Source organism: Passer domesticus, chromosome 19, assembly GCF_036417665.1.
Source record: "Passer domesticus isolate bPasDom1 chromosome 19, bPasDom1.hap1, whole genome shotgun sequence".
NCBI lineage: Eukaryota > Metazoa > Chordata > Aves > Passeriformes > Passeridae > Passer > Passer domesticus.
This window is the reverse complement of record NC_087492.1, coordinates 5,462,895-5,489,921: the sequence shown is the minus strand read 5'-3', so window position 1 is coordinate 5,489,921 and position 27,027 is coordinate 5,462,895. Positions and strand designations below refer to the sequence as shown.

Sequence of the window (27,027 nt, the reverse complement as noted above, 5' to 3'; positions counted from 1 at the left end):
TCCCCCTCCATATTAATTTATGTTAATTGAGCGAGGAGGTTCGGCGGTTCCAGGCAGGGGAGGCACTGTGTTAATTGTCCTGCTCAGAGCCACAATCAGCTCCGTGGCTGGTTCAGACAAAACCAACTCCCTGCAGGCCCTGCCTGCACTCTGAGCACGTCTCAAGCACCTTGTATTTATATTTATATGTGTATATATGTATATAGAAAACCAGCATAGAGCTCTCAGGTAAACTTTGAAGCCACCCAGGGGAGAAATTTTCACAGACCCAAAATTGATAAACGTCTTAAAGAGGCTTTTGAAACACCACACACCACCCCAGACTATGGCTCACCTGCCAGGGAAACTGAGGCACGGGTGGGGCTGCTCTCTGCCCACTCAGGCTGCCCAAGAGGGGAGGATTTTGGAGAGGGAAACCCTCAAAACCACAGCTTTGACCCCAAAATGCTCAGTCAAAGCTGAGCCATCCCCCAGCAGACCCCACAGCCACCCCCAAACCCACTGGGAACCCCACCCTGGGCACCACAGCAGAGATAGGGCCCATGACAGTGCTGCCACTTGCTTTTTGTTTCATTTTTTTTCCTTTTCTGGTCTTTTATTTAAGAAAAAAAAATTAAAGAAAAAAAAGAAAAAAGAAAAAAAAAAAAAGAGACACAGTGGTGGGTAACTTTCGATCCAGAAATAATCCACTGCCAACCTCCACCGGGTGATGCTGGGGGGGTCCCTGTCCCCACATGCTCCATGGGGACAATTGCACAGCCCAGGGTACCCTGGTGTCCCCCCAAGGCTGGGGATGCTCCAGCTGGGCTGGGAGATGGGTGGCCCTGGGCTGGGGGGCCCCTTGGGTGAGCCAGAGGGGCTGGGAGGTGCCACCAGCACGGGGGGACCGGGAGGCATCGGGTTATGGCAGTCAGAAGGCACCAGACAGGCTGAGCCTGGCCCCGGGCATCCCTGCTGGGCTGGCACTGGGGGAGCTGGGCTGGCACTGGCACACACTGGCCAGGTCCCATCGAGGGTGTCCCGGGGGCACTGGGAAGCCCCCGCCCCACATTCCCATCCCGGAGCCACATTCCAGCACTGGGAGGGGGCACAAACCAGTGGCTGCCCCCAGAGGGCTGTGGGGTGGAGGGGGCACAGCACTGGCCCCATGGCTGGGACAGAGGGACAGGCAGGGTGGGCAGCAAATGGCCCAGCTGGTCACCCCCAAACTGGCCAAGCAGCCAGGGAGAGGGGCACAGCGGGAATTTGTGGTGGGGACAGCAGTGCCCTGGGCTCGTGGCCATTGTGCCCCCCACTCCTGCCTCCCCCAGCACCACCCAGCGCGGGCCAACACCCCAAAAACCACGGGGTGACCCAGCACTCACCTCCAAAATTGTGCAACTGAGCGCCGCAAAGGCTGGGGGCGGCTCTGGGGGAGCCCTCACCCTCCACCTCCCTGCCGGGCTCCGGGGGGAAACGGGATCTCTCCCTCTTCCCAGCCCCTGCCCGGCAGGACCCACAGCCTCCTCCTGCCTGGGCCACGCGCACGCCCTGAGCTGTGACCCCCTCCCCTCATCCCCCTGCCCCGGTGGCTGGGGGGCCACGCCAGCTGGTGCCTCCCCTGGCACACCCGGTGGGGAAAGGGCGAGAACTGAAAAAAGGCCCCCCCGAGGTGCCTTTGGACGGGGTGAGGACGTGAGATGTGCGGAAGAAGGAGCCGAGCGCGGGTGTCCGGCCCCGGGGAAGCGTGGTGGCGCGGCGTGGCACGGCGTGGCGTGGCGTGGCACAGCGTGGCAGCCCCTCCCTCCCGCCCCGTCCCCGCTGCCCCTGCGTTAAGCGATCTCCTTGATCCTGCGGATGTAGTTGTGGAGCTCCTCGGGGTCCTGCAGCCCCATGTCCTGGCACACCCATTCCAAGTCCTCCTCGTCGGCGATGGGGATGGAGTTGTAGGCCAGCTCGTCTGAGGGCATGGTGGCGAAGGTGGTGAACTTCACCCGCTTCCGTTTGGAGGTGGGTGAGTTGAGCGGGTCCTCGCTCTGGTCCCGCGTGGAGCCCCCCGAGGAGCCGTCCCCGCGCCCGTGCACCTGGCTCTGCACACTGGTCTGAGAGCTCCCGCTGCTGTGGTGGTCCCCGTGGCAGCACGTCTGCACGTTTTCCAGCGGGTTCCCCGGGCTCTCGGGCTGCGGGGAGAGGTCATTGTGAGCCCGCAAGGGCTGCCCGTTGCCCAGGAAGACCCAGTGGTGGGAGTGGTCCATGTTGGTCTGGCCTTCCGGCGGGATGCGCTTGTGCCGGTACTTCAGCACAAAGACGATGCAGTTGATGAGGAAGACCAAGATGGCCAGGCAGAAGACGCCCAGCAGGGCGTACATCCCGATCTCCAGGTCCGTCAGCCCCCGCGTCACCTGCACGAAGCCGGTGGGGATGGTGGGGAAGTCCTCGGTGGGGTGAGACGCGCTGGACATCCGGCTGTCCTGGCTCGGGTCCGCTTTCCTGTCCACCTCTGCCCGCAGGGTGGTGCTGGCCCCAGCCTCCCCCAGCCCCGGCCTGCTGGACACGTGGTCGTAGTCGTAGGTGGGGTCCTCCTCGGACCCGAAGTGGACGCGCACGGTGGCCAAGGCCGTGAAGAGGACGCTCTTGCGCTTGGTCTTCTGGCAGCTCTCGCAGATGACCAGCTCCGCCCGCAGCAGCTCCCCCGCGCCCTCGCTCTCCGCCACCACCAAGGGAAACGCCCGGTCCTGGGTCACCGACACCACCTTCTCGTCCAGGCTGCTCACCACCAGGTTGTAGTCCTTGGGGTCGTACAGGGACAGGGGGGCCGTGGTGCCGTCGCTGTAGGAAATCCACAGGCTCAGCAGCGCTTCCTGCGGGACCAACACAGGCACCGGTTGCCCAGCAGGAGGCCAGTCCCACCTGCACCCCTTTGTCCATCCCCCATCCACTTCTCCACCCAATTCACCCTTTATCCCTCCATAACCCATCTTGTTCCAACTATCCCCTGTTTTTACTCCTCAGCCTATTCTCTCCACATTTCCTGTGCTTGCCCAGGCCCTACCCAAATCCCAGATGTGGCTACCAGAGCTGGGCCAGGAGCTGTACAGGATTCCATCCCTCCTCTTTGTCCCCACAGTTGTGTCCTGTCCCCAGGCTTGGTTCACAGGTGTCCGTGAAGGTTTCTGGGGTTTTTTGGGATCACCAGGGTGTCACGAGGACAGGGGGTGCTGTGAGGGCTGGAGTGTGGGCAGGATTTGGGAGGAGGGGGTTTCACCCCAAGTTCCCCCCCAAGCCTGGTTGCCCCCCAGGCCTCACCTGCTTGAAGAAGCTCAGGGTTTGCTGCACGGACGTGCGGGCGATGATGGTGTGGCTGTTGCCAGGGCTGGGGTGGAGGGACAGCGAGAGGCTGGAGACCACCTGGGCCTTCAGGTCCGTGATGCTGACCTTCTCCTCCGCCACCGTCACCAGCGTCTCACCCAGCACCGCCTCCACCAGCGGGGACACCACCTGCAGGGGACCAGGTTCCTGTCACCACCTGCCAGCCAAGCCAGGCAGAGGGGGGAAAGGTGGCCAGGGGTACCTTGAAGAGGGTGGTCCCAGGCTCCCGCCCGGCCAGCGTGGAGCTGTCCACCATGTGGGCCACCCGCGGGTCGTCCACGCGCATGAAGTCGCTGACCAGGTCGGTGACCTCCACCAGCCAGTCCGGCCCCAGCATGGTGACCACCTGGCCCGTGCCCTCGGCCGCCGTGGTGTGGAACTGGGTGAAGACCTGCAGCGTGGAGTGCTGGTACTGCAGGGCACAGCCCCGGCTCTGCTTCCGCTCGTCCTCGTCCTCCTCGTGCTCGCTGTCCCGCACCGACCTGCGGGACAGACGGACGGATGGATGGATGGATGGATGGATGGATGGATGGATGGATGGACGGACGGACAGGGCAGTGGGTGGGAAGTTTTGTCAAGCTCCCCACACCGTGGATCCTCAGCCCCCCTCAGGAAAGGTGGCCAATTAGGGAAAAACGCGATGTGACCAAAAAATGGTGGCTCCTGGGCAAAAGATGACTGTTGTCCATGAGGGATTCAGGGAATTTAGCAGGATGTGCAGAGTCAACAGCAGAGTCACCAGCATTCAGTCCACTCAACAAATGAGAGGACAAGGTATCTCTGCTTGGGATGGACACTTGGAGGTCTCTAGACCTCAAAAAAAGGACTTGGGGTCTTGGCTGTTCACAGTTCCCAGAGAACATTTGACCACTGCCAAGGAGGGATGTTCTCCACCAGCCTCACTGTGCCATTTATTCCTTCCCCATAACCTGTGTCCATAACCTCTCCCCTTTCCACCAAAGACCCCTAAGATGCCTCTGTCCCCCACCACCTTTAAAACCTCCTCATGACGTAGCTGAGCAAGACAATTAACCCATGACCGCCACCTCCACCTTGCCTTCTCCAGGCTGGCCAGCGCAGCCCCTCAGCACCCACCTCCTGTCCGGCAGGATGGGCACCCTCCAGCCCTTGACCTGGCTCAGCCGGGCATCCGAGAGCTCGATGTGCAGGGGCAGTTTGGGCACCCACACCGTCATCTCCAGCGGGGCCGACAGGTGCTCGTAGGTGAAGGTGACCCGGGCGCTCATGGAGCCCCGCGACTCCTTCCCGCTGACGAAGACGTAGTCACAGCTGCTGGAAACCTGTGGGACAAGAGAGGATGGGAATGGTCCTGTAGGCATGGCGGAGATCCTGGCAGGAGGCTGGAAGAGCAGAATGGCACCTGGCATGAATCCAGTTCATGCCGGTCCCTGGAGCAGGGATGCTCCCTCCTCCTGGAGATCCTGCTCAGAGGGAGATCCAAACCCCATGTCCACCATGCAAAGTGTGCCCTGACCCAGATGCCCCTGAGATACAGATCCACACCCCGTGTCCACCATGCAAAGTGTGCCCTGACCCAGATGCCCCTGAGATATAGATCCACACCCCGTGTCCACCATGCAAAGTGTGCCCTGACCCACGTCCTCCTGAGGCACAGATCCACAGATCTGCATCCCCCATGCAAAATGTCCCTTGACCCAGGTCCTCCAGCCAGCCCTCACCCTCTCACCTCACCAAGAACCTCCACTTGGTGCCTCAGTTTCTCTTTGGCCTCCACACTGAATTGTCCCTGAGCTAGAGGCACCCATGGGTTCTTCAGAGAGGTTGCAAATTGCTCAACCTGGAAATTTGCCCCAAAATCTCCTCCAGAGGAGGCAGCAAGCACAGACCCCTCTCATGTCTGTCCCCACCAGTGCCTTGTTCCCATCCCTCCTGCTCACCCCACAGCAAGATTCCTGTGGTCTGAATGAATCCTCCATTCCTTTTCTCGCTCCTCCTCTATTAATTCCCATTTATTCAAATGCCATTAGTGAAATTCATTATAAAACAAATCCATCCTGTGGGGGGTCACTCATTACTGCCCGCCTGAGCCAATTAAAGAGCTCAGGGGACACCAGGCCAGCATCTCCCAGGGTTTGAGCTCAGCTCCTTCCCAGCCAGAGAGGCAGAAGACAACCAGAAGGGGTCTCCAACCTCTCATCTACAGCAGCCCCACGGCCCAACCCCGATCCCCTGGCAGGGATTGCATCTGATTTGTTGGATGCTGCAGAAGAACAGAACCCGTTTGCTCAGCCAGCAGCACTGAGCACCTCAACAGCACAGAAGAGCTGATTTCCAGCAGTCGGGAACCCCTGGATTCTCTGATGGCTGATAAAGGGCTGAGGCCAGGCTGCAGGTGGCTGACAGTGGAGGTGACAGCATCCCTGTCTACCTTCCAGCCTATTCCAGGAGCACCTCTGGGCAACCAGATGCAAGAACTCTGCATTTCTGAGCCCACAGCAGGGTTTGACTTCTACAACCGCTCCAGGAGCCCGATGCACGGTGCCCATGGTCCCCTGGGGCTGGTGGAGGAGGCAGAGCCCCGGACCTGGGCTCCTGGGGACACCCCTGAGCACAGGAGGGAAGGGCGATGCAGGAGGGTTTGTTCCTTGTCTTCCTATCAGAGGTACCAGCTCAGCAAGTCTGACAAGACAATCTCATCCGTGGCGAGGCAGCGCCTGAATAAAGATGAGCTCCCAGGTGAATCCTGCAGCAGAGGATCTCTGGATATTGTGCCATTTATCACAATAAACACGATGGGCTCTGCTTGCATTACCTTGGCTAATAAACCCCCCGGCACCTCCTTCTGGGCACCACTTGTTCTGCAGCGGGGAGGGGGCTGAAACTATGACAACAAAAAATCCCTGCACACCAGGCCTGTCCCGAAGATGGAGTGACTTCAGATTAGCTCGGAAATGAAGCTTGTTCGGGGAAACTTCCCGGATTTACGGCGAGGTGTCAGGAACAGAGAGGCTGAGGGCTGCCTGGGCTCCCAGCCAAGGCACCGCTGCCTCCGCTGCTGCGGCCAGGAGTTCCCAGCTTGGCACGGGTACAGGTGTGGGATCAAGGGGACACATGTTCTCCAGGGCTCCCAGGAGTGGGAGAGCCACCACGGTCCTGGTGGTGGCTGTGGGTGAGCAGGGTCCCTGAGGATTGGTCCCATTGAGCTCCTGGGGGAGTTCTCCAGGGGATGTGGAGTGTGGGGTTCTCAGAAGGGTCACACACAGGTGAGGCTGAGCATCTCCCACTCCCTGTGTGACCCTCCACAGCCCATAGGATCACCACCCATTTTAAAAATAAAGGGTGACTTCCATACTACCCTGAGTGGTGATGTCCTCCTGTACACCTTTGTCACCCTGCGTCACCACAGAAGGGGATGAGCATGACAACTCCCCCTCATGCTCTCCCACCACATCCTTCAGAGCCACATCCACACCGAGCCCAGGACAAATTCCACACTACACAAGAGAGCAACCACCAGGGAGCCACCCCAGAGCGGGGAGAGGCATCTCCCCAGCCCGCCCTCACGTTAAATTATTTACAGTAACAGATAGCACATCCCACTCCGTAAGCTGTGATTTATGGAGCAGGTTTAGAGCCCTGACACCGCAATCATACTCCCCGATCTCAGCAGGTAACTGAGAGCTCCCTCGGAAATGAAGCTCCAACACAAACACCAAATAACTCAGCGAGAAATTGCGCGGGGCTCCGAGCGGGATGAGAGCCGGGGCCGGAGGGCTGCTCCCTGCATTATTCATCCCAGCTCCCGGGCATGTGCCTGCTCCCCCCAGGTCTGGGGACAGAGTGTCAATAGATTTATGAGCAGAAAGGCAGCACATTAAACAGTTTAAGTGTCTTGGAGTCCATCCTGAAGTGTATTATTGCTCCAGTGTTTTATCACGCTGGGGAGGACTGGGCTCCATAAATTAGAGCCGGTCCTGTAAATCCCACGGATGTGAATTTTAGTCAAGAACTTGGGTAAGCACTTTGTGGCACTGGATGTCCCCCATGGTGGGTGACACGGCCCCATGGAGAGCAAATCCCAGCATGGACAGAGCTCTGCCATCACCCCTGTGGCAAAGAGGAGGAGGGACTACGGCCTCCCGGAGAATCCAGATCCCTTTCCTGCCTCTGCCCAACTCAGCAGACATGGAAAGGGAGAGCTGGCTGGGTGCATGCAGGGAGAGGGGTGGGAGGTGCTCAGGAGAAGGGAATGATGTCTGGGGGCGGATGGATAGATGGATGGATGGATGGAAATGGTGGCAGAGTGACACGGGCAGGTGGGCAGATGGATTTATTCAGGGATGGAAAAATGTATATGGATGAACAGGGCTGGTGATGGAAAATTGGAGGGTTCGAGGATCAGGGGTTGCCTCAGGGCTGGGGCAGGGAGACTTTGGTGTTGGCCCCATCAGCACCTATCCCACATGGATCTTCCCCCTCAGCTCCCATTTTCCCTCCATCATTCCCATCTCACCAGTCCCCTGATCCAATCAGGACATCAATGTCACTCAAGGCCCGAGTGCAGGTGCTGATGGGAACGTGCAGCACAGCCCACAGTGACAATGTTTCCCCTTATCAGCACTAACTGTTGTGATAACTCACAGTGACTGCTGCTGCCTGCTGCCAGCGTGGGAGCACCCCGTGGCCTCTCTGGGGACAGTGACAAAGTGTCTTATCCTTCTTCTAGCAGACCCCAGGGACAAGTTTGCAGAGACTGGAGCCACCGAGGGGTTGATGCTTGGTTTGGGTGGGGTTGTGAGCCACAACAACTCAGTCACCAATCCCAGCCCAGGGTGCTGTTGGGGCCAGCACTCCTGGAAGAACCCCAGCCACTCATGAGCGTCACAAGACCCCCTCCCCACACCCACCTTGATGATGTCCTCGTTGTTGGACTTGCACTCCACCATGGCCGAGACATCCACGATGACGCCGCTCAGCTCGATGGCAATCACCTTCACGGGAATGGCCACCGTGCGCCCCGTCAGGATGGCCGTGTTGATGATCTCTGTGTCCTGGGCATGGCATGGAAAGAGCACCATCGTGTTAGAGGGCACAGAAGGACCTGGGTATGGGTGGGATGGATGGATGGATGGATGGATGGATGGATGGATGGATGGATGGATGATGGATGGATGGATGATGGATGGATGATTGATGGATGGATGGATGATGGATGGATGGATGGATGGATGGATGGATGGATGGATGGATGGATGGATGGATGGATGGATGATGGATGGATGATGGATGGATGATGGATGGATGATGGATGGATGGATGGATGGATGATGGATGGATGATGGATGGATGGATGATGGATGGATGATGGATGGATGGATGGATGATGGATGGATGGATGATGGATGGATGGATGATGGATGGATGATGGATGGATGGATGATGGATGGATGGATGATGGATGGATGGATGATGGATGGATGGATGGATGGATGGATGGATGGATGGATGGATGACGGATGGATGGATTGGATGATGGATGGATGGATTGGATGATGGATGGATGACGGATGGATGGATGCATGCATGGATGGATGGATGATGGATGGATGACGGACGGACGGACGGACGGATGGATGATGGATGGATGGATGGATGGATGGATGGATGGATGGATGGATGGAGAGGTGCTATAGGGCAGGTGATCAAACCCTCAGGGGGTGCCAATCTCTCAAAGCCAGTAACAACTGAGGGCAGGAACCTGCTCACCATGGCCAGGGGCACGATGGCTCTGATGTCCCTCTGGATGACCGTCAGCTCCGTGACCACCTTCTCCAGGTCGGGCGGGGGGTTGCGGCCCCGGTAGTCGATGTGCCACATGATGCGGCGCGTCACCGACTGGCTCGTGAAGTTCTCCATCTCAAAATCCAGCTGCATGATCTCAGATGAGGAGTCCCCATCCCTGGGCAGGGGGACAGGAGGAGGGGACGCAGTGAGGTGGCTGTCCCAGGTCCCACAGACACCCTGGGATAAGCACCGGGCCATCAGAGTCCCCAGCAGGTCTTCTTGGTGTCCCCAGGCTGCCAAGGGGGACTGGCAGTGGGTGCCACCCAAACCCAGCAACCCTGACCCCACCTCTGCAGAGGCTGCTCCCATGCGATCCTGCAGATTCCCATAGGAATCTCCCAGTGGGAGAGAGAAATGTTTTTCACCACCGCCTCCAGCAGGACAAAGAAACCTCATCAGCTCTGCCAGGGCTGCTGGGTGACATCACGGGGTGGGCGTGTGGCCATGGCCTCTGAGGACAGTGGGTGGCTGCAGGTGCTGGCCTTGTCTCCCTGACTCCATCTTCCCAGCAGCGTGGATAGATTTACTGCTCCTGCCTGGACACTCATGTCCCACAGGTCAGATCCCAAGTGTCCCACACCGAGAGCACTCAGGAATGACAAACAAGTGTCAACACAGGAGCTCAGCCCAAGCTGTTGACTTTACAGGCCTTTCCAATGGGATTCCATAGGGAAACTGAGTCACAGGAGAGTTTCAAGCTCAGACTGCAGGTGGGACAGCACTGAGCTGGGACATGGGACAGGGCTGTCCCCAGCCTGTGAGGGAGGATGAGCTGGGGACAGGGAAGAACAGCCTGGGAGCATCAGCTCAGCAAGCACACACAAATTAATGCCAGGGCTGTGGACAGCAGGACATGGAGCTAAAGGACAGGGTGGACATCATCTCTGGGGTGTCCCCAAGGCACAACATCGTGGCTTGGACACAGCCCCACAGCTGCAGCATAAATTATTCCTACACCCCATGCCTACAATCCAACCTCACCAGACCTGATCCTGCCCTCCCAGCTCTGCAAATCCTTGGAGTGACTCAGGGTTCGACCCTGTCCCAAGTCAAACTTCACTGCTCCCCAAAAGCTGAACACCCCAGAGGAAATCCCAGAGCCCCCACAAACCACAACACTGGTAAGAGCCCCCCAGAGCCAACGAGGAGAGGAGGAGAAGTGAAATTCCAGTGGGAGGGAAGCCAGGACTGGCTCCACTTTCATCTCAGTGCGGCAGCAATTGAGAAGGTCCCATCGATCTGGGAATGCAGGGCACAGCCAGGTTTCTCTCTGATCAATATCTAATGAGTGACAGGGAGCAGGGAAAAAGGAGAGCAAGAAGCTGGAGCTGCTCCAGGCCACGGCAAGCCCTGATCCCACAGCAGCCGTGATGGGCTTTGCAGTGGAGCTGGTCCACAGGGGCTGCTGGGGTCTTGCTCTGCCCCAAGGCAGCTCTGTGGTTCAAGAGGAATCACCAAAGGCCACAGGGAATGAAAGGCAGATTTGGCTGCTCTTCCAATGCCAGGAGTATCAAACCCAGCTGGGAAGAGCAGGTGCAAAGGCAAAGCAGAGCCAGAGGTGGTGTGGAAATGGGATTCCTTGACGTGGGGTGCACCGAGGGGTCCCAGGAGCACTGCCAGGCTCAGCCACCGTCCTCTGCCCTCCCCCAGCATGACCTGCTCAGAACAGACAACAGCCAGGCTGCCAGCATTGGGGAACAATTAAGGATGCAGCTGCTGAGGTGTAAAACACCTCAAATTGGCCATTCTGACCCCAAAGATCAGGGCTCACAGCCACTACCTGCACAGCCAGTGCTGCAAAAGACCCCAGAGCCCCAGCAAAACAACTCCTCTGTTTGCACAGCCTGGAGGGCAACACGGTTTGGAGTCATTCATCCTCTCCACTCCGTTAATATTTCATGGAGTTGTTTATCTAAAAGGTGATTGTAATCACTTTAAATTCCTCCCCCGTCTCTAACCTTTGGAGGCAGATTGGAAGCGGGGCTGGCAGCAGGAGAGGGGGAAGGGAAAGAGGAACCCACGGCTGGCAGCTCAGCTCTCTGTGCTGTACAGGGCTGTGAAAGGGACAGGAGGCTGGTGGCACTGGGGACACTGCTAGAGCAGTCATGGGACCGTGGCTGCTCTTACTGCCAAAAGTTAGGGTTAGGGTTCTGAAAACCACAAAGCCCAGAGCTCCAGGCACACTGCAGCTGCAAAAGGCATCCCAAGGGGAACACAAAACTGCCACAACATGGCTTTCTCCATGGATTTTTCCTTGGAAAAAGCCTTAGCTGGTTTTTTTTTTTTTTTTCTGTGCCTTCATTTTGGAAGCAGTGGGCTGGGGTGATGTGAAATCTGCTGTCCTGGTGAGAAATGGTTCTGCAGGGCTTTGGAGGTCACACCCTAGCAGGCAGGGATGAGGTGATCTTTTTTTCAAGAGTCTGTCCCCAGAATTTCTCGGTTTTGGGGTGGAGGACAGAGATGTGTGGAGATTTCCATGGCAGAGGACAGGAATTGCTTGAGCACATCCAGTTGCTCCCAGGTACTGGAGACACTTGTGTCCCTTTTTCCAAGGCACAGTCACAGAGACATCACTGCTGTTTTCCAGCACTTCAGAATCTTTCCTGCTGCAGTTTTTGACCCCGAGTCCATCCCCTGCCCTCACATTCCATATCCTGCCAGTCTCACATCTCCCCTTCAGGCTGAGAACCCTCTGAGGTCTCAGCTTGGCTTTGTGAGTCCTTTGTCCTTGAGATCATTCTCAGTTCCATCTCCAGGGCTCTCCTCAGCTGCTCTTTCCCAGCCTTTCCCAGAGCCCCAGGAATGTGTGAGCAGGGCAGAACTGCCTGTCCCAGGTGCTGGCTTGGATCCTGCTCCCCATCCAACACTTATGCATCACTTTAGGGCTCGGATGGGACCTTGCCTTTCTCCCCTTCCTTCCCAGTGGAGACACCAGGATAGACAGCAAAGTGCTGCTGCTTCTCACAGCATTAAAACCTATTAAAAAATTAAAATTCTTCCACCCCAGACTAAGGAATCCTCCACAGCTTCACAACTCAGCCCTGAAATCCTGCCAGCACCCAGGTGGCACTGCAGGAACCCAGGGAAAGCTGCTCCAGACCCAAACCCAGCGCTCCCCTGGCATTCCCAGAGGTGCAGCTCTTACCTGGGCCCGGCCCCCTCCACCCTGGACACATCAACAGTGGCCGTGGAGTGTTTGCCACCCGTCAGCAGCTCCGAGCTCACCAGCCACTGCCCGCTCCTGGACTTGGTGCTGAGCAGGTTCACACCTTTCTTGGCCTTCACCCTGCAGAGAGCAAGTCAGGGATCAGGGATGGGTCCTCGCCCTCAGGCACTCCTGGATCCCCTGGGACACCCTGCCATGGCACAGTGGAGCTTTTCCCCTGATCCCCTCAGGCTGGCAGCAACAGCCCATTCCAGCTCCTCTTTCATGGCATTTTGTCCCTCCAATCACTGCTCCAGAAGGATTTTGGTGTGGGGGGATAGAATATAAGAAAATGTAGTGCAGAAAGTAATCTCATCCTTAAGGAGTGGTCCAATTACCAAAGACTAGGAGCAGGCCTGACTTTAACAGGCCACAGCTATGGCCAATAAGAAGAAGAGAGCTATAAAAGAGTGGGTTGGCTGGTTGAGAAGGGAACTGGAGTCTGTAGGCTGTTTTGTGTGGAAGAAAGAGTCAGTGATCTGAAGAGCTGCCCACCAGAAAACACCAAGAAAGTATGAAACTTTTGTGATAAGGAGATAACAGTATGGAACTTTTGTGATAAGATGACAACATTTTGGACCCCCAGCCCCAGTGCTGACCCCAGGCATTGGGATCCCTGGGGTGAAGGACAGGGGAGCCTGGAGCACCACATCTCCCATTCCAGAAGCTCCCTGCTGGTCCAGAGGCCACAGGGACACTTTCAAGTGCCCTTTGAAGAGGTGTGGCCAGGGCTTGTGTCCCCATCTTTAGGGACACGCTAAAGTGATGGGGGTCCCCCTGCACACCTGCCCACACTGGGGTTCCCAGCATCTCCTGCCCACCACCCCATTCTGCTCCCATCTGGTTCTGGGGCAGGAGGAGGGGATATGGGAACCCCCTTCACCCCACAGCAGCCCCAAGGTGGTACCACACCTTGTCCCTGAAGTAGCTGGGAATAAACCCAGAGCTGCTGGTAGGATCCCAGTGCAACTGGGAAAGCCAATGCAGCGGTGCACAGTGGCAGTGCAGAGATGTCCTGCGTGGACAGCCCTTCCCTTTCCTGCAGGAAGCTCCCACTGCAAACCAATATTCCAGACCTGCTCCAGCCTCCAGCAGATCCTACAAACCCCCCACCCCCTCCCTCCTTCCCACAGCTCCTTTTCCACACCCACCCCTTGCCGAAAGCAGCGGGAGCAGCCCCAGGGCCTCACCTGAGGGTGAAGTGCTCCACCGTGGAGTTGGACATCAGGTAGAGCAGGATGCTCAGCACCTCCCCGGGCTTCAGGGGCTTGTCGGGCAGGCGGATGAAGACGTTTCCATCCAGGTGGTGCTCCTGCAGGGCGGGCCTGGGCGGGGGCTGCAGGAGGCTGACGCTGCCGATGCGCAGCAGCGGGTGCTGCGTGGGACCCTCGGTGCGAGCGCCGCCGGCCCCGCGGCGAGCGCCCACGTCCCCAAGGCACTGCCCGGCTCCATCGGGGGCGTGCAGGGTGTAGTACAGCTCGGCCTGCTGGCTCTCCCCCGGCACCACCTCCAGGCCCTCGGGGGTCTTCCTCCTGCCCAGCGGCACGGCCGAGGGGCCGAACCAGGCGTGGGGCAGCTCGGCCTGCACCAGGCACATGGCCAGGCTGCCCCGCAGCCGGCACGAGCTCTTCAGCTCGCGGGCGTCGCGGAAGGCGTGGAGCCGCACGCAGGGCAGCCGCTCCGTCACGTCGAAGTCGTCCCAGTCGCGGCCGGCCACGTAGAAGAGCACTTGGACCACGGGCTGGCTGGCCACCAGCCGCGGCTGGACGATGAAGGCGCGCACCTTCCAGTTGACGGTGAGGCGGTCGGGCACCTCCAGGGTGCTGGAGGGCTGCAGGTGCTCCTTGGGCAGCACCAGCCCCGTGCTGAAGGGCCCCAGGGTGACGTTGAGGACGGGCAGCTCCTTGGTCTGGAAGACGACGAAGGGCTCGGAGCGCTGCAGAGGGGCGCTGCCGTTGCCCGCCGGGCTGGCTCCCAGCTCCTTGAGGAAGAAGGCCAGGCGGGTGTTGGACAGGCGGTAGCTCACGGGCAGCAGGATGGCACCAGCGGGCTCGGCGGGCTCGGGGCTGGGGCCTGGGCCCTTGGCGTGGGCTGCAGAGGGGAGGGAGAGTGCAGGTCAGCATGGGCATCCCCTCATGGCATCCCCTGAGCAGGGAATGCTGAGATAGGCACGAGTGGAGCAAGGAGGAGTTGGAGTTTCAGCCCCCAAAGCTCTGAGAAGGGCAGCAAGAGCCTGGCTGGGTTTCTGTCCCACAAACCAAAAATGCAGAAGACCCCGGGAGCTCAAGCAGGATTGTGCCTCCTGACGGGTGGCAGCAGCCTCACCAAAACCACCCTCATGGGGTGGGGTGTCCAGGGTGTGCTGAAGCCACATCCAGCCTGGTGTTGTCCCTGGGGAGCCTGAAGCACTGGTCACCCACCCCAGCACTGCCTGAACCAGCACAAACCCTTCTACAGAAACAGGCTGGCTTCATCCCAGCTCCATCCCTGCTTCCCAAGGCACAGATGCTGAGTTTCTCCAGAAGCTCATGACCAAAAGTTGCATCCAGGTTAATTTTTGGCTGGCAGATCCCACCATATATTTTTTATTATTATTATTATCAAGGCTTTCCTTCTGCTTCCAGCTCCCAGATCACCCAGGGAAGGTGGCCAGACCTGCTCTGTCCCCACACCTGCCTTAATGGCAGTGTCACAGCCAGTCTGTCACCTGCCATCCACCCAGGGGTGTCACCCACACTGTGCTGTCCCCACGTGATAAACCTGTCCCGGACCAAATTTTTCCAGACCTGGTGGAAAGGTGACACAGATGATGTTGGTGCCGCTTTGTGCAAACCCCAGCAGCGCCCAGGACCCTTCAAAACTCCCCTTTTGTCCTTCATTTTGATCAATTTTGCCTTAAAAAAATAACTCCAGGGCTGGCAGAGCAGGGAGCCCCTGCCAGCCGAGGGGCAGAGCCCCTCGGAAGGATCCAGTTACTGCAAGCAGAGGGAAAACCCATGGAAATCTTCCCGGGAAAGGCGGCCCGCGTTGTGCCGGCAGCTGCGGGAGCCTGGAAGACATCTCAAGGTCTTTGCCTTCTCCAGCGGCTGCCAGGAATTCCCAGGAGGGCTGGATCCCCCCGCTCCGCGCATCCCCCGCTCCCGGCGCTGATTGCAGCCGCTCCCAAGCGGCTCCCGAGCAGCCGAGCCCGAATTACCGGTGTCAAACGGCGAGCCAAGGTGTGATGTGACGGCTCCGCTCCCGCAACCACTCGGCCCCCTTCCCCACGGGGGCTCCGGAGCGTGCCAGGACCCGGAGGGTTTTTCCAGCCCTAAAAAAGTGGCCCCAGCCACTTTCCTCGGGGCTCGAGGGATGCAGGAACCCCCGGCCCGGGCGGGGAGGTCTCTGCTGCGGGGCACAGGGGAGGTAAGCAGCTTAGAGGGCTCATAAAAGGATTAGCACTGTGTAGGGGACAGGCAGGATCCGCATCCCGGGATGGGAGCTGTCCCGGAGCCAGGCACAGAATTCCCCGGGGCTGTGGGAATGCTGGGGATGTGCTGCCACAGCTCCAGGCTCTGCCACCCCATCCCTGTTTTTTCCATCTCCCGGAGAGGCAGGAGCTGCAGGAGAGGTGCCAAACCCTGGGGAGCACCCCTGGGTGCCCCTCTGCTCAGTGATACCAGCACTGAGGGGTTTTCTGCCCTCGTGATCCATGGGAGTTGTTTTCTGCTCTGAAAGGTGAAGGTTTGCATCCTCCTGCCATCCCCAACAAGTGGAAAAGGGGATTTTTTTTTTTTTTTCCAAGGCATGAGATTATTTGAGGGAAAGGATCCAGCAGCTGGAGCGACATGAGCTGGACACACTGGGGTACAGGGAAAGGGGCTTTGCTCAACCCACACTGAAACAGCATCAGACTTCAGACCTTCGAAACCTCCTGGGTTTGGAGCAGCATCAGGACTGCTGATTTCACAGGGAAAACCCCCCCAAATCCCACTCAGCTCACTGCCGAGCACAGCCCCAAGCAAAATCCAGCCTTGAGGTGCTGCAGAATCTGGTGTCACCCTTGAGTGGGGGACAGGGAAGCTCTGTGTCACCCTGGTGAGCACCCAGTGCCCGCAGTGAGGGGCACCCTCTGTCACCCACCCCCTCTCACAGGCTCTGGGTGCGATTTGGCCCCTCCAGCACCCAGCTCCTCCCTCCCTCCGAGGGGATTCTCTGCTGGATAGTGAGGGTTGGGTGTAGCAGGACGAGGAAAGCCCCTCCCAAACCCGTTTTGGTGCCGCAATGGGGACAGGCAGGGTGGCCCTGTCACCGAGCCGTGCCAGCCGGGGCGGGGACAGGGCCAGGCCGGGCTGGGCTGGAGATTAATGGCATGGCCATGATGAGCTGAGCGCCGGCGGGCTGGCGGCACCCAGGGAAGCGATTTCCTTCCCAGGCCAAATGCATTTAAATGATGCTCTAATCTGTAGCCGGCAGGGGACGAGAGCGGCGCCTGGCCCTCAACTAATCCCGACAGGAGAGGGTCTAACCCAGGCTGGAATCACAGGCACGGGGGCGGGAGAAGGGAGGCAGGAGGTGCCTGGAGCTGTGGGTGAGGGAAAGGGGGGATAGGGGTAAATAAAACAGGAGGGAGAATAAAGGATGGATGGATGGATGGATGGATGGATGGATGGATGGATGGATGGATGGATGGATGGATGGATGGATGGATGGATGGATGGATGGATGGATGGCAAGAGAACAGCTCCAGGATGAGAGGGAAGGGAAGGGAAGGGAAGGGAAGGGAAGGGAAGGGAAGGGAAGGGAAGGGAAGGGAAGGGAAGGGAAGGGAAGGGAAGGGAAGGGAAGGGAAGGGAAGGGAAGGGAAGGGAAGGGAAGGGAAGGGAAGGGAAGGGAAGGGAAGGGAAGGGAAGGGAAGGGAAGGGAAGGGAAGGGAAGGGAAGGGAAGGGAAGGGAAGGGAAGGGAAGGGAAGGGAAGGGAAGGGAAGGGAAGGGAAGGGAAGGGAAGGGAAGGGAAGGGAAGGGAAGGGAAGGGAAGGGAAGGGAAGGGAAGGGAAGGGAAGGGAAGGGAAGGGAAGGTCCCAACATCTCAAGAGATGGAAGAAGAGTACCTGGAAGGAGACAGGAAGGATGGACAGACAGCACAGCTCAGGAGACTGCAGTCCCCACTGTCCCCTGCCCTACTTCCTTGTAGGAGGGGAGGTGGCCTCATGTCCCCCTCTGGCCGGGCCTGGGGGACAGAAGGGTTAAGCCCTGCCGGCTGGCTCTGCTCTGCAGCCCCGCTGCCGCTGTGCTGAGCGGGATTTGCAGCACCTGACCTGCATTCCGGGTTTATTGGGCCGGCAGTGAGGGGCCCATATGGCCCTTGCAGCCCGGCAGCTCAGCACGGCACAGCTCTCCGTGCCTGGCCACGTCCCCACCGGCCCGGGGGCTTCCCGAGCCCCCCGGGCTGAGCAGCCCCCCCCCCCCAGCCCCGGGACTCCCGTGTGTCCCCTCGGGAAGCCGGGGGGACTGCCCAGGTGTAAACACACCTTTGTGTTTGTGACCCCTTTGTGGAGCCCCACATCTGCCCCGCCAGATGTGCCCCAGACACGGGGCCAGATGGGCCGAGCTGCTGTGCCCGCCCGGGAGGGCACGTGGGGACAGTGGCAGCGCCCTCCGGCCCTGCCTTGAACCCCAGACCTGGAAAAAACAGCACCCAAAGCCCCTGCACGTCCTCCCAGCATCGGGTTTAGGGTCACCATCATCATCATCTTCATCATCATCATCCCCAGTCCTGATGCAGGGGATGCCGGGCCCAGCCTGGTGGAGAGGAGCAGACTGCATGGAGCCACCAGCTCAAACACCTTCCTCTCCTGAATCCCCAGAAAACGGGGCACAGGCAGGGCCTCCCCATCCTGCTGCCTCCATCCCTGCTTCCACCTGCTCTCCCGAGGCTGGAGACCCTCCTCCTCCTCCTGTTCCCTGCTCCAGAGGCAGCAGCTTAGCCCAGCCCCAGCTGTCGGCCCTGGGGATCGCTGCAGCCACGCTCCAGGGGGGAATCCTGATCCTGGCTTATCCCCTGGGCCACAGCGGGGGCTCCCGGGGCTATAGCCCCACTTATGGGGGAGACACACAGGGAAAGCCCTGGAGAGGAGGGAGGGAGAGTCTGAGGACAGCCCAGGAGGGTTCAAAGCTCTCTGGATGTTAATGGTGGCACTGGGGATTCTGAGGATCGATGGATGAACGCAGCTCCAAGGAATGAGGGACTCCAGGCCCAGCTCTCACAGCTGCTGCCAGGCTCCCGTGGTGTCCTGGCTTGGAACAAGGCAGGAGAGCTGTCCCTAAAGCAGTGACTTGAGCTGCCATAGTGCTAAAGCCACCCCAATGCCCAGGGAGGGATGGAGAGGGTGTCACTGTCCCTGTCAGAGGGCTCCAGCCCAGCTCCCAGCCCAGCTCAGGGCTCCTGGGGAGGGGTTTTGGTGCCCAGCAGTCCCCAGGACCACCAGTGCTCCTTATTCCCAGTCCCAGTGCCATTCCAGGGTGACAACTTTAGCCCTGAGCAGGCTGATGATGGCAGGACATGCCCAGAGGAGGCAGTGGGGTGACAGATCCCCCCAAAACCCTGAGAACCAGGAGCCCCCAAAGAGGACACCCAGCCTGGCTATTCCCCACGGGACACCAGCATGGAACTCTCACTTCCCTTTGCTTCCACCCCATTCCCCTGAGCATTCCGTGTATCCCAGCTCAACCCCAAAATCTGCTGCTTCAGGCTTTGCCACCCCACCCATCAGGACCAAGCACAAAGGGGAAACAGGAGTGGCAGCAGCCCCAAATCCCTGGGATGTGCCACATCTGGAGCTTCTGGACATGCCCCACAGCTGGAGGTGGTCCAGGGAAGGGTCAGGCTCAGATATTTCCCTGCCTCTCCTGGGAATCCCTTCCCTCCTCATCCCACAGCACCAACCCTGCCACCCTGCACTCCCACCCCAGTGGGGTCAGCACCTCAAACACCCTAAAAACCAACAAAAAGGGAGAAAAGAATCCTCCAGGCCTCCACCCAAAACTCAGTCAGCCCCAGTATGTGGCCCTCTACACTCTCAAGGTAAAAAAAAAAAAAAAAAAAAAAAAAAAAAAACCAGAAATTAAATACTAACTAAAACCAGAAAATACAGACAGACCCCTCATGGAAACCTCCCAAACATTCCCTGCAGGCAGAGCCTTGGAAAGTGGTTTTGGTGACATAAATGACAACAAGCTTCCCCTTCCCTCTGATGCATCCAGAGCCTCCATCTCCAGTCCCAGCTAATTGGAACTCAATTAAGTGAATAATTGTTACAAATGTGGAATCACCTTCCCCTGGCACACAGCGGGGAGAGCGTGGGAAGAGCAGGATGCAGGGATGCTCTGGACCTGTCCAGGAGCCGTGGCAGGGATGAGCTGGGAATTCCCATGGCTCTGAGGCTGAACTGCTTCCCCAAATCAGCCTGGGGTAGGAACTGAGTGGGAGCTGGATGGGATTGGAGTCCTGGGATTGGAGTCCTGGGATTGGAGTCCTGGGAGCAGCAGGAGTGGATTCTCTAACACAAGGTTGTGCCTGGTGAGCTTTTCTTGTAGATCCCTAAGATTTCTCCCTCTCCCAAAAGTCCAACCTGGCTTTTCCATCAGCAGGAGCAATAAAATCCAGTAACATTGGTAGAACATATCCTGGGATTTTTTTTTGGGGGGGGAGAAGCAGCATGGAGCAAAAGGGAACCATTCCTGCAGTGCCCAGGGCTGTGCTTCCCCCAGGAAATTAATAAGAGGGAATAAACAAAACAGGGTTAAAAAACCAAACAAACAAACCAGAGACCTAAAGGAATAAATAAATATGGCCTAAATGGGATGTGCCGTGCAGAGGCACAGCCTGCCATAAATTCCTGGAGCCAGCAAGGCTTTTACACAGCAGCTACTTTAGAGCAATTTCCACAAATCACGCAAGGGACAGGCTGGGGGACAGGGAGGAGAAGGCCTTTCCAGGGGAGGGAGAAAAAAAGAAGAAATTAATTAAAAATGGGGGATAAAAAAAAGGACAGGGAAGTGGCTGATTATGAATGTCCAAAAAGGAATGGGAGGGGACAAACGAGGCAGGCCCTGAGGGTTCTGTGGGGCTGCTGGGCTGGGGGAGCCCCACGCTGGGAGCAGCCCAGGTGGCTTCTCCTGAAATCCCCCCTGGGGAGCCAGAAATGGGAGTCAGGGACAGGGACAGCAGCTCCTGAGGGACAAAACCCCAGTGTGGGGACAGAGGCAATGCAGGGACACCCCCGAGGCCACGTGTCCTGCTCGGATCATCACCCCATCCGCTCTCCATCCTGTGCCAGCAGGGCCAGGAGCATCCCCCAGCACCCTCTGAGCACCGAATGTGCCCCAGGCTGCCCTGCCCAGCCCTCCAGGCTGTGCCCACAGCACCTTCCAGAAGGATTCGGTGCCAGCTCTTTCCTTTCCCTCTGCTGGGGCGTGATGGAGCCGGATCCAATTCCAGAGGCACCCAAGGGAAATCCAGCCCCAGATCTCAGCTTTGGGGTCCAACGTCAGCCCCAGAGCCCCAAAAGCAGGGCTGGGAAGTGGTCCCAGCTCAAACCCAGCTGGAATTCGTGCCCTTGCCTCGCTCCAGGAGAGGAGCTGATCCCGCAGCCGCACCGAGCTGGCAGCAGCAGGGATTGCATTTCCAACCTGATTTATCCTCCAGAGCAAAACCACAGCTTTGCCTTAAAGGAAAATAAATGAAAAATGAATCCATTCGCATGTTTTGCCAGCCCTGGGGAAGAGCTCAGAGCAAACCCCAACTCCTGCAGGGGACGGGAGGTGACAGCACCACGTGAGGTGGCAAAGCCACCCCAGCAGCACCTGCTTGGGCTTTAGGGAAAATCCAGGGTGACAAATATATCCAGGTGGTGGGAAAATGCTCAGCAGAAGGTGACAGTGGCTTCAGAAGATTGAATTGGCCTTGGTGGTGGTGTCTCCCCCAAGGCCAGGGCAGAGGTGAGGGGGGACAAGGGACACGGGACAGGCCGGAGCAGCAACAGGTCAGGGAACAGCTCAAGGAAAAGGGAGAGGCACATCCTGAGGAACAACCTCTGCGTGCCAGCCCCGGGGTGCTGCTGGCACAGGTGACAGCCCAGAAATCCCCCAGCCCAGCTGGTGTCTCCCCAGGCTGGGGATGGCCAGGCCACCCCCAAACGTGGCTGGGGGAGCCCAGAGCTCCCAAATTCCTGTCAGGGGAGCTCCAGCCTCCTTTTCCCTGGGAAATGGGCAGCAGGACTGCCTCACTCCACTGAACCATTCCTCCTTGTGCCACCACAACTCCCAGGGGAGATCCCATCCCCAGAGCCACCCCTGGGGTCCCCAGCCCCATCCCAGCCTGTCCCACCCCAGGAGCAGCCACTTCCCTGCCTGCCTGCCCGGGGGGCTGCTCGTTAGCAGAGCCACGTATTTAATAAGAAAAGATTCTGATTAGATTAGCAAGAGTGACCTTTTCCAGACGGATGGGACGCTCCTGTGGTGGCAGTGACAGGCGCCACGCGGGAGGGGACACCCAGCAGCTCCCACACACCCTGCACTGCTTCGGCCAGGCTATGCAGGAACCCAAAATTCAGGTTGTGCTGTCTAAGCCCTTCCCTCACCCACCATCCCCCAGGTGATGCCACATCCTCCTGACTCCCTCCACAAGAGGGTCTGGAGCTGGGATGTGCCGATGGAACGCTGGGGATGCTCTGCAGGGATCCTCAGTTTTCCCTTTTTTGTCTTTTCTAGGATGCAGAGGAGCTGGGAGAGGGACCTCAGCAGCTGGAGTGGTTTAAATAGTAGCACTTAAAAAAAATTCTCAAGGAAATAGCCAGGTTTCCAAAAATTCCTGAGCAATCCCCAGCCATGGGGTGCTGCCACCCCATCCCCTGCCTCAGTTTCCCCCCAAAAGGAGAGGTCTGGATGAGGACCAAACCCTGTGGCTGGTGCTCCCCAAAATCAGTGCTCAGAGGATCTCCCTCAGCCTTTTCCCTTCCCTCAAAAACACCAAGAGGGCAAAAGGGGGAGAATAAAAGAATTTCCCAGGGGGGTGCCCAACTTCACAGCCCTAAATCCCAACATCGGGCTGGGATTTCAGGTATTGGGGTTTGGGGCAGCTGGAGCAGGCCTTGGGGTCACACATGGACACTCCAGAGCCAAAATCCAAAAGGAATATCCCTGCACATCTCCCTTTTCTGTAGCACCAAAGGCAAAACTTGTGCCAGCTTTAACCCTCCCCTCACCCATCCACCAAAAATGCAATTGCCCCTTCCCTGCTCCTGGGGATGCTCAGCTGCTCCCAGCCCATCCCGGGGCTGCTAACCCCGGAGGGTTCCCGGGGCACATTCCCGGTGCTCCGTGAGCAAAGGCGGGTGCAGGTTCCCGGTTCCCGGCAAGTTATGGCACATCTCCACCTGCTGGTGTGAAAACCCCGGAGCTGGAGCCGCTCACAGGGACGGGCGTGGGGCTTGGGGTGTGTCCCCCGCGGGGTTTGGGGTGTCCGGGCTGGAAACCCCGGCAGGGATGGAGCCTGGAGCATCATCATCCTCCTCCTCCAGTCCCTGGGGTGTGGGGGGAGGCAGGGATGGGACACACGGGGAGGGCAGCACAGCCCAGCAGTGGGATGGGGTGGGGTGGGATGGGATGGGATGGGATGGGATGGGATGGGATGGGATGGGATGGGATGGGATGGGATGGGATGGGATGGGATGGGATGGGATGGGATGGGATGGGATGGGATGGGATGGGATGGGATGGGAGGGGATGGGATGGGAGGGGATGGGATGGGAGGGGATGGGATGGGAGGGGATGGGATGGGATGGGATGGGATGGGATGGGGTGGGATGGGGTGGGATGGGATGGGATGGGATGGGATGGGATGGGATGGGATGGGATGGGATGGGATGGGGTGGGATGGGATGGGATGGGAGGGGATGGGATGGGAGGGGATGGGATGGGAGGGGATGGGATGGGAGGGGATGGGATGGGATGGGATGGGATGGGATGGGATGGGATGGGATGGGATGGGATGGGATGGGATGGGATGGGATGGGATGGGATGGGGTGGGATGGGGTGGGATGGGGTGGGATGGGATGGGATGGGATGGGATGGGATGGGATGGGATGGGATGGGATGGGATGGGATGGGATGGGATGGGATGGGATGGGATGGGATGGGATGGGATGGGATGGGGTGGGATGGGGTGGGATGGGATGGGATGGGATGGGATGGGATGGGATGGGATGGGATGGGATGGGATGGGATGTGGGATCCAGCACAGGACCCCAAACCTGCCCTCAATGCTGGGACAGGATCACCCCAGCAGAGCCTCCAGGCTCGTTTGGGAGCAGGGAAACTGAGGCACGCTGCAGGCAGCTGAGGGAAAATGCAGAGTCCAGGCTCAACCCTACAGGCAGCTGAAATCATCCCATAAACCCATCAATCCCCCGTGCTGCATCCCAACAGGTCCCAGCACAACTGCACCGAGCAGACACCACCAGCACCCATGCTCCACATGTCCATCTGTCCATCTGTCCATCCTGGGGCCATCCCACCCCAGAGGTGCCAAAACAAAACCCAAAAATCCCATTTCTGGGAGCAGCTGAGCTGGGGCCTCGGCCAAGCAGCTCCCGGGGAGCGCAGCAGGAGCGAGGCTGGCACGGAGGGCTGCTCTTAAATAAAAAACAAGGGAAAAGGGAAAAAGGGATGAAATCCTGCAAGCAGGAGAGCAGGGCACTGCTTCAGCACGGGCTGACCCCGCCGCCAGCCCGAGCTGCTCGGGAGGAGAGCTGGAGAACCAGGAGCTCTCCGCGGCTTTTTCCGCTCCCTCTGAGACCTTTATTTGTCCACGAAGGGCCAGAGAGGGCAGCTGAGCGTCCTGGAAGGGGAATAAAAACTCCTGGCAGAGCTTTCCCTTCTGTGGGCACTGGCAGCATGGACAGCCCTGGCACAGGCCACCCTCACCCACCCTGGTGGCACCGGGGACCCCCCAGTGACGGGGACATCACATCCCCCAGCCCGGGGAACAGACCCAGGCCTGACCCAGCGGGTTTGTGGGGTCCCAGCAGCAATGGGGGGTCAGAAACGCCCAGGAGGGGATGGGAGCAGGGGGCACATCCAACCCCTGCAGCAGAGGCCGTTCCCCATGGATCACATTCCCACAGGGGTGCTGCCCACAGCCCAGCCTGACAGCGGGGTGTGATCCGGGGAGATGGGGCAGGGGGAGATCCTGCTGCCCTCCAGGCTGCCAGACCCCTGAGCTGGTGCTCCCGATGAGCTCTGGCAGCAAAGCCTGCCCGGGGAGTGCCCCAGGAACAGTCTGGGGTGGGAACAGGGAGCTCTGCCCCCCCTGGGGATGCTACGGAAAGTTGTGGCTCCAGAGCCTGGAGCATCCCTGCTCCTGCACTGGGCTCCGAATTTCCAGGGTGGAAAACCCCTTCCAGCCCCCATCAACTCTCCCAATATCCCCCTCCTCCTTTTTGCACCCCTCCAAGACCCTGGGGTGCTGCAGATGCCGGGAGAGCCCTGCCTGAGCACCCAAAGTGCCTCGGCCGTGGGCTGTTGGTGTGGCACAGAGCCGGGCACAGTCCAGGGATCCCTGCAGCTCCCGGAGGGATCACTCGAGCTGGGCAGTGCCCCCAGGACACCCCAAGCCCGAGGCCAGAGCCAGGTGCCCCCCCAGGCTGCAAACAGCCCCCTCTTTCTGCTTGGCCAGGCCGGGGAAAGCAGCTTCGGCCGGGGCTCGATTTTAAATGGAAAGCATCCACAAAAATCATTCCTGGAAACCAGCCCCGTGTCCCCCGGGGTGCGTGACCCCTCGCTGGCCCATGACAGCCCCCAGCAGCAGGTGCTGCCACCGGGGCAGGCCGGGATGTCACCGCATGTCACCGCAGCCCGGCGGGGGCACGGCAGCGCTCACAACAAGGGGGTGCAGGGCCCCCAAACCCCACGGGTGGGAGAAATAAGGCGGGGGGGGATGCCAGGGGCTGCACCCCCACCCCAAAATGCCGCCACCTGGGCAGAGCTTGCCCAGCAACCCGGCGCAAGTGTCTGGGTGGGGGTCTGGGGGATCAGCGAGTGGATAATAGCGGATAAACCCCTGATCCTGCCGCTCAAGCAGCTCTGCATTAGGGAGACAAGAGTCGGGGGGGCCGGGGGACACCCCCTCGCCTCGCGTGCCCCCCTGCCACCCTGCTGGCAGCCCAGGCTCAGCCCAGCCCGCTGGCAGCGCTCACAAGCACAAGCTGTCATTTTATTAAGCCAGCAATGAACTCTAATCTTCACCCATTCGGCTTTGGGGGGGCACGGAGAGAGCCGGGGAGGGGGTGGCCGCGGGAGGGGGGACCCCCGGAGGGGCAGGGGGTGCCCCGGGTGGGGGGCAGGCGGTGCAAAGCCCCGTATTGCAGGCGTATAAAATATAGAGATGTGTTTATAAATATTGCCCCCCCGTCTCCCCCGGTGCCAGCACTTACCCGGGAGCAGCAGGGAGCAGAGGCAGCAGAGCAGCGCGGCCGGTCCGGGCAGCATCTTCTCCGGAGAGGCCATTGCAAGGTGGGGGACAGCCAGGAAAAGCGGGGGGAGGAAAAAAAAAAAAACAAAAAACCGAGGCACCCCAGCGGCGGAAAAAAAAAAATTAAAAATAATAATAATAATAAAAGGAATCCAAACCAAGCACCAAAAAAACCCGCAGAAATCCCCCTAAATCCAACCACGTGCGAGCCGGGAGCAGCAGCCAGCGGCGGAATTTGGGGAGGGGGGGGAACCGGGTCAGGTTAGGGGGGGCTCGGCTTTGCCCCCCCCGAGCTCAGCGAGCAGAGAAGCCCATCTCCGGTCCCCCACCCCTCCCCACCCCGCGCCCCAAAGCTGCCGCAACCCCCCCCAGTGCCTGCAGGGCGGCCGGGGGAGCGCCCAGCCGGCGGGGGAGGGTCCCCCTCCTCTTCCTCCTCCTCCTCTTCCTCCTCAGGAGCAGCGAGCGGGGGGGGCAGAGCACGTGGAACCCCCTCCCGGAGGCAAAAGCAGCCCCGATGTGCGGATGGAGGATGATGCTGCAGGGTGCGGGTCGCCAGCCCCCCCCCCCCCCGCTGCACGAAAAGAAAAATCAGAATTCCAAGCGCTGTTCTTCCAAAGCGGAAAAAAAAAAATGGAGAGGGGGGGAAGCAAAAAAAAAAGGCGGAATTAACGCGCTCCCCCCGAGGAAAAAGATAAACAGGCAAAAAAAAAAAAATTAAAAAAAACCAAGAAAACAAGAAGAACGTAACAGAAAAACCACAACCCAGAGCCGGGTGAATAATTAATCCCAGGCAGATGCGATTAATCGGCGGCAGGAGCAGCTTGGCGGCGGGGTCCCCGCATGCGAAGGCAAAGTTTGGGGGGGCTGGGGGGACACCCCGGGGCTCAGCCTGGCAGCGGGGGGACCCCGCCAGGAGCGCTCCAAGGAGGGGGTCCCCGCCTCCCCCGCGTTAAAGACGGGGTGTCCCCCCTGCTGCTGGCAGATGGAGGCAGGCAGGGAGTGCCGGGGGCTCGGGCAGTGGAGGGGGGCTCTGCCGCGGCCCCCCCGCCTGTGCCGGGCCGGGCTGGGCGCTCCGGTGCCCGCTCGCCCGGCCCGAGCCGCATCGGGCTCCGCTGGGTGCCAGCGAGGGGAGGGCGG

At 59.3% G+C, this 27,027-nt stretch overlaps 1 protein-coding gene across 2 annotated transcripts; it reads right to left on the bottom strand.

Annotated features, from left to right (window-relative positions):
• Positions 1-562: 562 nt before the first annotated feature.
• On the bottom strand, positions 563-27,027 carry TMEM132E (transmembrane protein 132E). Of its 2 annotated transcripts, none has more exons than XM_064394652.1 (9): positions 25,853-27,026; positions 13,570-14,470; positions 12,320-12,460; positions 9,097-9,289; positions 8,238-8,381; positions 4,444-4,649; positions 3,551-3,830; positions 3,286-3,477; positions 563-2,840 (listed from the first exon to the last, which is right to left on the bottom strand). In XM_064394652.1, the coding sequence occupies exons 1-9, from the start codon at positions 25,923-25,925 to the stop codon at positions 1,812-1,814; spliced, it is 3,159 nt and encodes a 1,052-aa protein (XP_064250722.1). In that variant the 5' UTR covers positions 25,926-27,026; the 3' UTR covers positions 563-1,811. The 2 variants fall into 2 exon arrangements, with proteins under 2 accessions (XP_064250722.1, XP_064250723.1); XM_064394653.1 differs by having other exon boundaries at positions 2,021-2,808; positions 25,853-27,027.

What these genes read in the sequence shown, in the direction of transcription:
- TMEM132E (XM_064394652.1), bottom strand. Translation starts at nt 25,925, where the DNA reads ATGGCCTCTCCGGAGAAGATGCTGCCCGGACCGGCCGCGCTGCTCTGC. An exon ending in CTGCTCCCTGCTGCTCCCGG is followed by an intron (nt 14,471 to 25,852) that starts GTAAGTGCTGGC and finishes TCCCCTCTGCAG; the next exon opens with CCCACGCCAAGGGCCCAGGC. An exon ending in CTGGGACCACCCTCTTCAAG is followed by an intron (nt 3,478 to 3,550) that starts GTACCCCTGGCC and finishes GGTCCCCTGCAG; the next exon opens with GTGGTGTCCCCGCTGGTGGA.